The 14,847-nt window shown below is 39.9% G+C and overlaps 1 protein-coding gene across 3 annotated transcripts; it reads right to left on the reverse strand.

The window, feature by feature from the left end:
- Window positions 1–3,845: 3,845 nt before the first annotated feature.
- Window positions 3,846–12,778, reverse strand: LOC122548948 (actin-3-like). Of its 3 annotated transcripts, none has more exons than XM_043687957.1 (3): window positions 12,632–12,778; window positions 9,901–10,010; window positions 3,846–4,909 (listed from the first exon to the last, which is right to left on the reverse strand). In XM_043687957.1, the coding sequence occupies exons 2-3, from the start codon at window positions 10,000–10,002 to the stop codon at window positions 3,905–3,907; spliced, it is 1,107 nt and encodes a 368-aa protein (XP_043543892.1). In that variant the 5' UTR covers window positions 10,003–10,010; window positions 12,632–12,778; the 3' UTR covers window positions 3,846–3,904. The 3 variants fall into 3 exon arrangements, with proteins under 3 accessions (XP_043543892.1, XP_043543893.1, XP_043543890.1); XM_043687958.1 differs by lacking the exon at window positions 12,632–12,778 and adding an exon at window positions 12,241–12,398; XM_043687955.1 differs by lacking the exon at window positions 12,632–12,778 and adding an exon at window positions 12,237–12,396.
- Between the last annotated feature and the right edge of the window lie 2,069 nt (window positions 12,779–14,847).

The following is a 14,847-nucleotide window of genomic DNA, read 5'->3' on the forward strand; positions in this document are numbered from 1 at the left end:
GATAGAAAGGATTTTGAGAGGCCTTTTGTTTTTATGTTAACAGGTGAGACTTCAGGCCAAAGTGGTCATGCTTTCAAAGTGACCTGTATAAAAAGAGGGAAGTGGTCAGCTCTTTAGCTGAGCTGAGCTGAGCAGTTTTAGTTGAGTCATGAACTGGGAAGTTCAACAGGGAGCTGTGTGGAAATGCTCTCTGTGTGTCTTATTACCTCCTGACAGTATGTAACTACATTCTGTTTGGGACGCCACATATCAGAGGGGATTACATTAACCATGGGCAGGCTGCAACCCAGATTCACAGGGGTGAAGCATTAAACAATGAGGAGATGTTAAAGAAACTAAATTTAAAATGGAAGAAGAGTGGTAACCTAATTGAGAAGATTGAAATGATAGAGTGATTGAATCATTTATTTAGATGCAGGGAAACTATTTCCTGTCTTGGAGAAATCTAAATAAAGTGCACTCTTAAAATTATGGCTGGCCCATCCAAATAAATGGTCCAAAGGGTCAGTTTCTGTGCTGTATAACTCTATGACTCTATGGTATTAGTTTCTGAACCCTGAATCTTAAAACCTGGAAATTGGAAATTCCTATTTCTGACCAAGATCAGACTAAAGGTTGCTGATGTACCTTCCCAGGGTTTTTTCCAGACGGATGTCAATGCAGGATCCATCACAACAGATAAACTCTGCAAACTTCGCAAGCAATGTCTGGGTAGATTGTCACAGAAACCAGAACCATTTCCTTTTATGGCAATAGCTGCCATATACTAATAAATAAAATGTTCAAAGGTCCCAAAATTACTCTGAGAGTTCCTGAGAAGGTAGGTGCATGGCAGACGGGAAAGGAAAGTAGGTGGGTGTGGGTGGGGGTACAGATGGAGGGTATCTCATGAAAGACAAAAGGTGGGTATTGAGAGCGTGGACAGGTTGGCATCACTGGAGAGGGTGTGGATGGATCAGGTATTCGGGGCAGGTCAATACGAGCAATATGGGGACCAATGTCGGTGATCAGGGAAACAATTTTATTGTCATCCACGAGTGGGTTTTCTTCCCTCTAACAATTCCTGGGTAAATATTAATGTGAGTATATTAGGAACCTTGTTACCTCCTAAAGTGATTTTAATAAATTTGTAAGGATGATTTCACCTTCTCAAAGCTGTGTTGCCTCTATTTGATTATATTATGTATTTCTAATAGCTCTGCTATTATATTGTTTGTAAAACTACAAGTTTTCCAACAATGGACACAAAGATAACTGGCTCATAGTTACCAGTTTCTTGTCTCCCATCCTCTTTTATTGAATGTAAGTGTTATACAGGCAGCTTTCCAATTATCTGGGACTTCACCAGAATTTAAAGATTATTGGCTGATTACGACTAGTACATCGACTGTCTCTGTAGATATTTCCTTTAACTTACTCGGATGGAAACCATCAGGTCCAGGGAATGTGTCGACCGTTAGGCCCATTATTTTCCTTAGGACATTTCCTCCAGTAGTAGCTATTGTATTTATTTACTCTCCTTTTAGCCTCTTGATTATTTTAATTTGCTGAAGAAACTCCTCTTTGATGTGGATTGGATACACTCAGTGTCAATACCAAAATCCTTATTTTCATATGTAATCCAGATTCTGCAAGTCAAGGTAAAATAGTTACATTTGCAGATGCTGCATACCATAGCAATTCACTGCTGAGGAAGTAAAGAATAATTTGGGGATGGTGTGAAAGTATTTGAGACAATGATAGATGGACTCTAAATGAAGGTACTTTGTTCTTTAATCATATCACTAATGATAAATCTACTTTATCCACTTAATCAGCTGGACTGGTTTAACAAGCTTTTATAAATGCAACCTCCATAATGTAAAAGGATGGAGAGTTTTTCATTACAGTGATAAACTTTCCTCCATCGCTAGACAATTACAATTCAAATGGTATCTTCAGGTAAAATTTAACTAAATTACCATTTTAATATTTTGTTGCAATAGTGAACATAGCTCATGAGCATGAGCAATGCTGAAAAACTAAAACTGGGGCTGAAAGTATTTGAGGAGATGGAAGTGTTTGAGGAGACCTAATGTAGAACAGCAATCAACAAAGCAAATAAGAAGTCAATAGTGGAAGAAAGTAATGGCAGAGATCTATTCTGATCAGACTGAGCCTTAAATACTAAGCTTAGCATTAGTCATCCAAAAACCAGATGAGATACTTGAGCATTAGAGACAGTGCTAAAGGATTCCTTGAGGCTGACCCACAGCATCAGGACTAAGAGTTGTAAGGATTACTCTGGAGATTTCCATCTTGAGAAAAATTGTTTTAAATTAATCTTGGGTGATGGGTTAGAACCAGTAGACACAAGTTTCAACCAGTAAATGTAATGTGATCACAAATAGATTTCCTGATAGTGTTGTAGAGATAGAAATCCTGGAATTACTTCAAAACACTATGGGACAGCTTCATAGGAACTACTAATTAATATTCTCTGGCTAGATGTTTGCAGTGGACTACATGTTTCTCATCATTGCAATAAACTTGAGGGATAAAGCTGACAATTAAAATCACTCCAAAGCAAGTCTTGGAACTGAGAAATTATTGTCATTGATAAAATTATCCCATGCTTTTCAATGACAAATCTGATCAAGTTATTTGACAAACTAACAAGGAGGCTTAATTAAAGATAGTTCAGTAAATAATTTTTACATGGATATTCAAAAGTACATTGATAAAGTACCTCACAACAAGCTGATTTGGAAAATAGAAACACATGGCATTACTACTGAGGACTTGCATAGTAAATTGGTAAGGGATAGGAGGCAGTGAGAAATGATGAATGGGTGCTTTTCTGACAGTGTTATGCAGCAGGGCCCTCCTGGGGACCATTAGTTTTCTTGTTTTATATGAATGACCTGAACTTTGAGATTGTACTTCCTGTATCCAGCTTCACAGACCATACAGAATACTCAGCATAGTAAATAATAAAGCAGAAAAGTAGCATACTTCAGGAGGAGATCAGCAGATTCATGAAGTAAGCATGTAGATAGTAGATCTAATTCAATATTGCAAATATGAAGTAATGCTCTTTGAGAGAACAGCTGCAGAAACAGTTTAATGTAAAAGGTATTATTGTGAGAAGTGCTCAAGAACTTCTGAACCAGAGGATGAACACTCTTTGCATGCAAAATGATAAGACAATTAAGAAAGAATATGAAATACTTGGCTTTTTGAATATAAACTTTAAAAAAGGCTAATTAGAGGCAGAGTGTAAGGCAATTGGGGCCTAAATGCTTTTCCTCATAATTGGTTTGGTTACCAGAGATCATAAATCTAAACTAAATTCACAAAACAAAGTCTAAAGGGAAGTGAGCAGTAATTTCTTCACCATAAAGGTTTGTTAAAAATCAAGAACACACTCCTGGTAATCAAATTCCACAGGAGCTCCGAGAAGATAGTTGATAATGTACTCGAAAGGAATAACTTGTAGTGTCAAGAGGAAAAATCTGGGTTGTGAATTAAATTGAACAGCTCTTTCAAAAAGCTGCCAAAGACATTTACAGGCCAAATAACTCGCTTACTGTCAGCTTCCATGATCCTATGTGATTGTCACACATTGTTTGGTGAAATTGGGCCCCTCGTAATTTTAGTCACTTACCAGACAACAAAATATCATTCACCTGCCGGTTGCACTCAAATCAAAGATATTATTTTTTTAAATTACCAGAAGTAGATGAAATGAGACCAAGGCATGGAAACTCAAAAATACAAATAGTGTCAATGTCACCATCATCATGATATCAATCGTAAATCAAAGAGAATAACATCATTAAGCATATTAAATCAAAGAGAATAACATCATTAAGCATATTTTAAATATCTTGCCCCCCCCCTCCCCAGCCCTCAGCCATAACACTTAAAAGCATTTGCGATGGATAACGGAGAGTCCAAATTCATCATACTCCTGCTTGGTGGTACACATTTCCTGGAAAGCAGAGAGGGAAGCTAAGATTGAGCCACCAATCCAACTCAAATACTTCCTTTCAGACGAAGTAATAATTCTAATCTTTGTTGTTTTTGGAGACAAGACTGTGATTTCTTTCTGCATTCGATCAACAATGCCTGGAAACATGGTAGATCCACCAGCCAGAATAATATTTGCATAGAGATCACTCCTGATAGAATGTTCACATGCCTCGATGCTGTCATTGACAATCTTGTGGACCCCAGCTGATGGTATTCCCAAAAAGGAAGGTTGGAATAGAGCTTCTGGACATTGGAAACACTCCTTATTGATGGTGAGGATTTGACCATCTGGAAGTTCATAGCTTTTGTCTAGAGTGGAAGTAGTGGTAGCCTTTGACATCTCCTGGTCATAATCAAGGGCCACATAGCAAAGCTTCTCTTTGATATTTTCGGCAAGCAATCTCTCAGCAGCCGTGCTGAAGTGGCAACCACGATGAATCAAGTTCTCCATTAAGTTGTCATTTAGCTCCCTGCCAGCGAAGTTTAGGCGTCGAATGCTATCAGGTAGGGTATAGCCATCATTGACTGACATAGCAGAGGTCACGCCCTCACCACTGTCCAGTACAAGGCCTCTGAGACGGCCCGTTCCATATATGGAGAGTAAGCTAGGAACAGTAGCAAAAACGCGTGGTATGTCAAAACTCTCAAACATCATCTGGGTCATCTTCTCTTTGTTAGCTTTGGGGTTGAGAGGTGCTTCTGTGAAGAGAATGGAATATTCTGCTGGAGCAACTTGCAACTCATTGTTGAAGATGTGTTGCCAAATCTTTTCCATGTCATCCCAGTTGGTCACAATCCCATGTTTGATTGGGTATTTGGAGATCCAAATGTCTGGCCTGTCCCTGGCTTCTTTCCCAACACAGTAATTATTTAAGTCTGCTCTGAGAATAGCATCCTAAAGTAGAAAAGAAAACATTATTGTTTTACTTTCCCTTTTCTTATGTTGTCATTCATCTTACTCTTTTATGCAATCTAACATTTGCCGTATTGTTTATTCCCACATTTGCCTGCTCCAATTGTTTAGAATTCCCTTTTATCTCTCACAAATTCTTTCTAATCCTGATTTTATTTTTAGTATTTTGTCAGAATGGTTTTTCTTCCAAATCAGTGTGTAACAAAGTCACACCCAAACTAAAAAATCCTGTCACCATTAGTTTTCAGCAGGTATCAAGGTTTGAGTAGCGCTAGAAAACGAATCAATGTTTTTACCTCATCTGTCATCATCCCTGGGTATGTCTTATATTGAGAGTGTGGTGCTGGAAAAGCACAGCAGGTCCAGTAGCATGGTCACACTACTGAAGAGGACATTTTACCCCATTCATATTGCCACTAGTACCTGAAGTCAGTAATTTGCCACATGCCATTTGCTCATCTTCTCCCTGTAACCCAAAACATGCTTCTTTTTCAGATAAACATTCAATTCCCTTGAGAATATCACACCTTCCTCCATTACTTTGGATTCTTAATCACTTGTTGTGTAAAAATAAAATGTTCTCATGTTCTCCACTGATTTTATTGCCAATTATCTTAAATCCGTGTCCTTTTACTCTCAAATCTTCTTCCAGTGGGAATTTCTTTTCCTTAACGAGTTTTGAGTTAGCTCAGGTTGACTTGGATCTCATTTACCACCCCTGAGAAAAAGAACAGGAAATGACGTCACCAACCCAAGGCAACCTAAACACATAAATAGAAAGCGGGCCATGCCACCAGTGCTTCATCCAGAGGCTCACTGATGATGTTGCTTAGTATGGTAACGAAACGTCTGAAAATGAACCTTCCAGCTCAGCAAGCAAACCTACATTCAGATTTTTTTGCTATTCACTCTCTCCAGACCCAAAATAGTTTTGAACATCCCTATCAGATTGTCTCTCAATTTTCCCTCCTGCAAGGAAATCAGTCCCAACCTCTTCAATCTTTTGAGGTAATTGAAGTAACTAGATACAACAAACACTGGGAGGTTCAACAACATCTCTACTGTAATACTGAGACTAGTTTACCTGATCTAGCCTTGCTGCTAGCCAAGTTGCTCCAGGGCAGATGCAACAAATGGTATCTACACAACGTGGAAAATTGTCTGAGTGTGTCCTCTTTACATAATGTGGACGTGTCCGGTGTTGGACTGGGGTGAACAAGGTCAGAAGTCACACAATATTAGGTTATAGTCCAACAGGTGAAGGGGCAATGCTCCAAAACTTGTGATTTCAAATAAACCTGTTGGAGTGTAACCTGGTTTCGTGTGACTTCTGATTATGTACAAAAAGAAAGATAAACTCAACTCAGTCAATTACCCTTCCATCAGCTTATATTCAAACTTCAAGAACTAAATAGGAATGTGGAGGTGAGAATGACTTCCCTTGAAATCAGATAATTCAACCAATATACACCAGAGTCTGAGTTAAAAGGTTCACAGGGATCAGAGGGAAAATACATGTATTGAAAGCATCATCAGCTGAAGGAGTTGGGACTCTAGGTTTCAACGATTGTACAATAGCTGGCATCACTAAGGGCAGTACAGTGGCTCAGTGGTTAGCACTGCTGCCTCACATCACCAGGGAGCGGGGTTCAAATATGGTTCAATTCGTCTGTGTGGAGCTTGCACAGTCTCTCCATGTCTGCGTGGGTTTCGTCCAGGTGCTCAGGTTTCCTCCCACAATCCAAAGATGTGCATGTTAGGTGGATTGGCCATGCTAAATTGCCCATAGTGTCAAGGGATGTGCAGGCTAGATGGATTAGCCATGAGAAATGCAGGGTTAGGGGGATTTAGTAGGGAAGTGGGTCTGGGTGGGATGTTCTTTGGAGGGAAGGTGTGGACTCAATGGGCTGAATGGCCTACTTCCACACTGTAGGGATTCTATTCTATGACTTATCACAGCATTGTAGCTGTGAGACTTAGAGTCACCATACCATCTTAACAATGTGTAAGTAGAGAGGAAATGGGTGACCAGCAGACAGATAAAGCACAACAAGCAGATAATGCAGTAGTTCCTCCACGTGTTCCTCAGTGTCTTGCTGATATTCAGTCCAAAATACTGGTGAGGAGAAAGATTCTCCTGAGGCATTTCAACTGTACAAAGAGGCATGGAAAAGCTCAGAAGAGAGTAATACTGAAGAAGGATCAATAGTCAGATGAACACACAGGGATTTCCATGGATGCAAATGTTATGCTGCTTCCTTAGTTGCAGGGTTAGAAATCTCACTGAGCAGCAGCAGAGCATTCTGAGGAGAGAGAAAGAGCATCCAGAAATCGCTGTTCATATTGGTACCAATAGCACAGGTAGAAAAAGGAATGAGATAGACTTTTACAAAGTTAAGAAAGGAATTCAGAAGTAGGTCTTCAGAGAGGTAATGTCCTCATTACTCCCAGTACTATGCACCACTGAGCACAGAAATTGATTGTCAGTGCCAATAAATGCATATTTGGTGCTAGAGGGAGGGTTTTAGGTTCCTAGGACATTAAGGCCAATTTCAAAGAAGGTTGAACCTACACAAGCTGTTGTAGGTTATGATGTTGTTGTATGTTGTATGTTCTATGTTGCTCATCACTGGTGCCAGAGCCAACATCAATACCATGTCAGCAATGTTTACCAGTGCTACTGGAGAGAGTTTAAATTAACAGGCTGGGGGATGGGAGTTTGAGTGCAGATTCAGAAAGGAAAGAAGAAATATTAGAAATGAAAAGCAGAAAATTGGAAAGCAATTATATAAAAGAAAGAAAACTGTAGAAAATAATCAAGGAAGTTGTTCAGAGAGTAGTGGTATATACTTCAATGCTCACAGATTAGTGAATAAAGCAGCTGAGTCAAGAACACAGCTGGACACTTGGAAGTGTGAGATGGGAGAAGTAGGTCATACAGTGTAGCATTTGCTGAGCATTTAGAGATGGTGGGCATCAATGCCCACATTTTCCAATGCCTTTGAAAATAAGAGGGTGCTGGAGCAGACAACAAGCAGTGGGTCCCATGTCCAGACCATTCTGACACAGGCCAGAAGTGTGGCCCAGATCTGGGTTTCTGTGACTGACAACTTGAATACATGTAATTATTTGATACACATTAGATGTAATCTGCATTAATTTTAACAAGGCTTTTAACAAAATCACAAATGGCAAAATGGTTAGAAAAGTAAGAATTCAAGTGACAAGTTGGCTTAATGGTAAGAAGCAATGGTTGATGGGCACTTTTCTGACTGGAAGGCAATTTCCATTGAGGCTCCACGGATCTTGGATCTGGGTTGTTTACTTTTAATAATATATATCAATAACTTGGACTCTAAACCTAAAGGATAATAGAATGAAAAATCCTCATTGCATTTAAATATTTGTATATATTCATGATGCTCTAACCTACAGCATTGCAACCTGCAGTGATTGTAACAAGGTCAGTCAGGTGAATCTCATAGAATATGAGTTCTGTGATTGGACCAGATTGACAGCCCCAATCAGGGAGCCCTAGCTGACAGATATAAACAGAAGTGTCAGTGGTTCTGTTCACTCAAAGCTGGATCTGAGGGAGCTGGATCATTGTCAAGGACTCTCCATGTGTAAATAAAAGGTGAATTGGTGATGGGATATCAACCTCTGTGGAGTTATTTCACAATCCATGAGCTATAAAGTTGGATTATGAATAATAATAGGCCAAATGGTCTCATTTGTGCTGTACGTTTCCTTTATACAGTGGCTGACATAAAGGAAGATAGTTATGGTTTATGGAGATGAACTACCTTAACCTCAGGAGATCAATGGAGTTTGTCAAGGCAGTATTCTAGGCCCAGTTCTGTACTGCTCCTTCAATTAGCTGCCCTCCCTCATTAGATCAAAAATGGAATTGCTCACTGATGATTGCAGTGTGTTCAATTATTCACTAACTTTCAGATGAAGAAACCTTTTATGTCAGTTTACAAGTTTGTTTGACAGTGTTGGAAGTTAAAAACCTAAATGCGTCCATGAAACTCTCAAACTGGTACAAAAATTTAAATTGTTCACTAGTTTCTTTGGGAAGGAAACCTGCGGTCCATAGTCTATACATGACTCCCTAATAACACACCAAATTAACTGTTCACTGAAATTATCTTAACAGGCTATCATGTTAACTAGGAATACAAGTTACCTGTGCACTTACATTTGCATCTCTCGATTAAAACAACACTTCATCCATCAAAGAGCTGTTTGCTTGATCAGCACTCATCCACTAACTTAAACAACCACTTCTTCAACTAATACTCAAGAAACATTATCTACAGGACACAATGCTGTAACTCGTGAAGACTTCACTGGCAGCACCTTCAAATCTGACACTACCCTTTCGAGTGTCCTTTTTCATCCGTCCTTTATCGTTACGAATCACACCTCCTCTTTCCAACGTCTATCCTTTATATTCAGACAGTCTTTTCCTATTTTAACCTGCTAACGTGTCTTCCCATGTATCCTAATCCATCAGGAGATCAGGAAGTCACGTATCAGAATGTATCCAGAGTCTTCCAATTTCTCCCATCATGAACCAAGATGAAATATCATCCGAGGTCTTTTAGTACACACCCCCCCTCCGCCCATCACAGCCCCCAACCACTTCTTCACCCTTAATTCACCATTCTGAGAATGTGGAGGTGGGTACTGCAGATGCTGGAGATTAGAGTCAAGATTAGAATGGTGCTGGAAAAGCACAGCAGGTCAGGCAGCATCTGAGGAGCAGGAAAATTGACGTTTCAGGCAAAAGCCCTTCATCAAGATTGGATCTGCTGTCTCCTGCAGTATGGATGCAAATAAATATTTCTGGTAAAAAGTGGATGCAGGTGAATATATGATTTAAGTCACCAGGAACTAGAAGGAAATTTAAAATGAAATTTGTTCTCTTGAATGTGTTTCAGTTTTGACTGACTGAGAAGGTTTACCTGATGCATTCCCACAACAGATGGGAATATTGCTCTGGGATATTGATCCGCTGCAAACCCGACCTTGATCATCCCAGTTCCAATATCCACAACCACAGCCATGACTCAAACTGTGAGAAAAAACAAACAAACAGAAATTTAAAAAAAACAAAGTGGTAACTGTGATAGAATGAGATTTAAGTAAATCGTGATGATGTAACTAATCACATAATTCTGACATCAGTAAGAGAAAAGACACAAGCCGAGATAAACATGTGAAGAGGGGGGATTTGTACACAACATTTCATAACTTACTATCTACATAGATAAATAAACTGTCCACAAGAAGTTGCCTTACAATCATAGAGGCATAGATATGTACGACATGGAAACAGACCATTCAGTCCAACTCATCCATGCTGACCAGATATCCCATTTTCCAGCAGTTGGCCCATATCCCTCCATAAACCCTTTCTATTCATTCACCTATCCAGATGCCTTTTAGATGTTGTAACTGTACCAGCCTCCACCACTTCCTCTGGCAGCTCATTCCATAAATGCACCATCCTCTGTGTGAAAAGATTGCCCCTTGGGTCCCTTTTAAATCTTTTCCCTCTTCCCTTACTTAGGATAAGGAGTAGGCAGCCTATGAATAGTGTATGTACAATTACCCACTGTTGTAATTTGGAGGTGTGGTTTTGGACTGGGATGTACAAATCACACAACACCAGGTTATAGTCCAACAGGTTTATTTGGCAGCACTGCTCCTACATCAGGTGGCTGTGGAGTATAAGATTGTAAGACACAAAAATTATTGCAAAAGTTTACAGTGTGATGCAACTGAAATTATATATTGAAAAGACCAGGATTGTTTTTAAATCTTTTATAATGACCATGTTGGTTTCAGTTATTTCATATATAAATCACAGAACTTTTTTAAAAGTTACATTCTCAAGTGAACTTTAGTAGGTGCCATGTCGACTCAGATAATGCATTGAAGGTGTGAGGTGTCCTATGTGAGGTTGTCTGTGCCTCAATGGTCAGACTGATTCTATTTCTAAAAAAGGGATTTACTTAATCTTGCAGTTTTTGAGCAAAATACAATACAATTCTGCAAGTACAAATTCACCCTGCAAACTTAAACTTGTGTGTGTGTGTGTGTGTGTGTGTTGGGGGGGTATGAATGTCTGTGAGAGAATGTGTGCATGTGTATGTGTGTAAGTGAGAGTGTGAAGGGTATACGTCTGTGAGAGGATGCATGTGTGGGTGTGAGTGTGGATGTGTATGAGAGTGTGAGAGTAAGAGTGTGAGAGTGAGATTAAGAGCATGAGAGTGAGAGTAAAAGTATGAGAGGAGGAGGGACAGGGAGACAGAGAGACGGAGACAGGGAGACAGAGAGAGAGGTGTGACATGAATTTAAGGTCCCGGTTGAGGCCATCCCCATGGATACCGAACTTGGCTATCAGCCTCTGCTCAGCCACTTTGTGTTGTTGCCTGTCCCAAAGACTGCCTTGGAGGGTGGTCACCCGAAGGTCAGCAACGAGAGGGTGTGTCAGGGTGATACCACTGGCCAGAGGGTCAGCAACGGGAGAGTATATCAGGGTGATGCAACTGGCAAGAGGTCAGCAATGAGAGAGTGTATCAGGGTGGTGCCACTGGCCAGAGGGTCAACAATGAGAGAGTGTATCAGGGTGATGCAACTGGCCAGAGGGTCAGCAATGAGAGAGTGTGTCAAGGTGATGCCACTGGCCAGAGGGTCAACAATGAGCGGGTGTGTCAGGGTGATGCCACTGGCCAGAGGGTCAGCAATGAGAGAGTGTGTCAAGGTGATGCCACTGACCAGAGAGTCAGCAATGAGAGAATGTGTCTGAGTGATGCCACTGACCTGAGGGTCAGCAATGAGAGGGTCAGTTAGGGACCAGCAGTGAAGGTCAACTGAGGGTCAACTTGAGAGAAATTGTTAGGCAGCCGGAAGTAGTGCTGAACATTGCAAAACAACTTCAAAATAAAGCTCATTATAATAAGTGAGAATAAAGGCCCAATTTAAAGACTGACATTAAAGTGAAAGAAAATCAGGTGAAAAATGTAACACAAGTTCTTACCATATTACCTTTATGATTTCCCTTATTAATTTGGCCCTGGCTCTTAGAAGAACCTTGTTCTTTATTCTACCTAAGTCACTGGTTCCTACATTGATTTGCCAGTGCAAGCAAAACAACACAACTCCCAGATGTGCAGAGCAGCAACACTCCCAGATTGTAATTTTCTTCACCCAGTACCATATCACTTTAAACTTCACCCACATGAATGTAAACAAAGGCTGAACTCCTCCAGCACTGCACCTGGGATTTACTTACCTACCTCCGTCACAATCACACACTCCTATTCAAGAATAAAAAATCCAGACCAAAGGACTAGGAGGACTGCCTTGTGGATCAAAATGCTGAGGCCAACTTTCCTCCTCCCTGATGCCTCTCAATATTGGCACATTGGACTCTAGCTCAACAACTCTATGCTGAACTCCTGATGCAGATTAATTACACAAGTGATTCTTTGCAATTGTAACCTTCCCACAATCTATTACTCATTGCAGTCATGACACAACACTGACACTGAGATTCCTATCTAACCTTGTTTTATTTATTTAATTTTAAGCACGCGCAAATAATCAACTTGGCTTCTAACTTTAACCTATTTTGTACTATTTGCTTGATCTAGTTTAAGATAACAATAGATTAAACTAAATACTTACCTCTAACAAGAACTACTCCAAGTGTTAAACTTCTTCTTCCCCCTCTATGTTGAATGCTCACTCTCACCAACTTCCCAATCTTTACACTGCAATTATAATGCAGTCAGAATCAACTCACATTTGACCAGCATTTTAAGCACGCCCAAGTTCTAAAGGCTCACTCATCTTATGTTCACTGTAATTGCCTCTTATTTGGACAATCATTGACAAATGATTGACAGCTAGCTTTTAGCTTGCACTGACTTGCAGTTTCTGTTGAGTGTTGGCTAACCTCCAATTTCTCTTGCCATTTTTAAAGTTCTAAGTTAAACAAGATTTCAATTTGAAACTACAGTTTCCATACTTAGCAGAGAATTGCTCTCTTACAACATTCTAAATTTTTACTTTATTGACAATTACCAGTGTGTGCACAATCAGATAACTCATAACCTTTACACACTTTTTTTCACACACAACCAAGTTCTGAGTGTTCATTTTGTCACATAGATGCCAGCATAAACTCAAAGGAAACAAAAATCTTTTGCCTATCTGAACTTGTGGAAAGTCCCATTTCCACATCACTCTACACTTTTAGGCAAGAAATGTTCTGATTTTTAAATTCTTACCTTTGTTTTCAAATCCCTACAAAGCGTTGCCCCTCCCTATCTCCTCCAACCTTACAACTCTTCATGATATCTGATCTTCTTTAATGCAAGCCATTCTGCATTCCTGATTATAACTACTGCATAGTTTGTGTCTGTGCCTTCAGCTGCCTGGGCACCAAGCTCTGGAATTCCTTCTCTCCAACTTGGTTTTCTTCTTTCAGAACATAAAATCTATCTCTTTGACAAAGGTGTTATACAGTGTTTTATAATACTTTTGCAAAGCTCCTTGAGATATTAAAGATGCTATAACAATATTGTAGTAGCTTTATAGGAACAGACTGGTTAGGGACAATGCTAGTTCTGTAGCATGAAACCTCATCACTCCCTTCAGGGCCCTTAGCGTGCGCTGTACCCAGTACACCCAGCTATTTCTTAATGCAGTATGTAATGGATCAAATTGGCTAAAGACTCATGATTATAAATGGTGGGGATTTCATAAATTGACAGAGGTGGATAATGCATTGCATACTTTTGGCTTGAAATGTTTGCAAAACCTCCATAAATTAGCATGGGAATATTTAGGGCAGTTGTTAATCGACTTTCACCATTCAGACTGGATGTGGAAAATTTATAGAGCTTTGATCTGATCTGTTTGTTGACAATTTGCTTAACCCTGACTATTGAATACTGCTTCTTATATCCAACCTGCATGGTTTAACTTCACCAGGTTGGCATCTTATTGTCACATGACCAATGCTGCTTCCAGTATGTGCTTTACACTCCTCATTGAACCTGCATTGGTTTGCACATTGATGGTAATGGTAGAGTTGGCACTATGACAGGCCATGAGGTTGCAGATACAATTCTACTATTGATGGACCACAGCACCTTAGGGGATACCCAGCTCTCAGATGCTAGGTTGGTTCTGAATCTATCCCATAAAGCAGGATCATGGAGTTAACCAGCCAAATGGACTTGTCCACAAGCTGAAGACAGGATTTTGTCTCCATAAAGACTGTGTAGTATCAATCCCCACAAATGATGCCAGACCTACTGAATTTCACCCGCAAGTTTTGTTTCTGTTTCAATGTGTACACATCCTGTCTGCAAAGATGCGCTGTGCACAGGATAGCTAGCTTCAAGCACGTGCTGGTGTCTCATATGGTGAGGCTGATGGACAATGCTAATATCACTAGTTTAATTGAGTTTTATAATGAGGTGTCTGTGTGTGTAGATGAGAGTAGTGCAGTTGATGTAGATTACATTGACTTCAGTACAGCTTTTTACAAGGTGCCACATGGGAGACTAGTCAAGAAAGTGAAAGTCCTTGAAACCTGGGGCAATTTGGCAAAATGATCCAAAAGGTGAACTTTTATTGCACTCTTTCTGTGGCAATATCTTTAAGATAAGGGGACAAAAACTGCACGTAGTACTCTTGGTGTAGTCTAACCAAGCTTCTAATGATTGAAATAAGACTTCAATATTCTTGTACACAGATCCTCTTGTGATAAAGGTTAACATACCATTTGCCTTCCTAATAGCTTCTTGCACCTTTATGTTAGCCTTCAATAACCTACTGATGAGAACACACAGGTTCCTGAATACTTCTCCAGTTTCTATCCTCTTCTGATT

The sequence above is a fragment of the Chiloscyllium plagiosum genome, chromosome 4, assembly GCF_004010195.1.
Source record: "Chiloscyllium plagiosum isolate BGI_BamShark_2017 chromosome 4, ASM401019v2, whole genome shotgun sequence".
Lineage (NCBI taxonomy): Eukaryota > Metazoa > Chordata > Chondrichthyes > Orectolobiformes > Hemiscylliidae > Chiloscyllium > Chiloscyllium plagiosum.

Bases quoted from the DNA above. Each gene is read 5' to 3' on its own strand.
- LOC122548948 (XM_043687957.1), bottom strand. From the start codon at position 10,002: ATGGCTGTGGTTGTGGATATTGGAACTGGGATGATCAAGGTCGGGTTT. The intron at 4,910-9,900 runs GTAAACCTTCTC...TTTCTACTTTAG, and splicing joins CTGTTGTGGGAATGCATCAG to GATGCTATTCTCAGAGCAGA.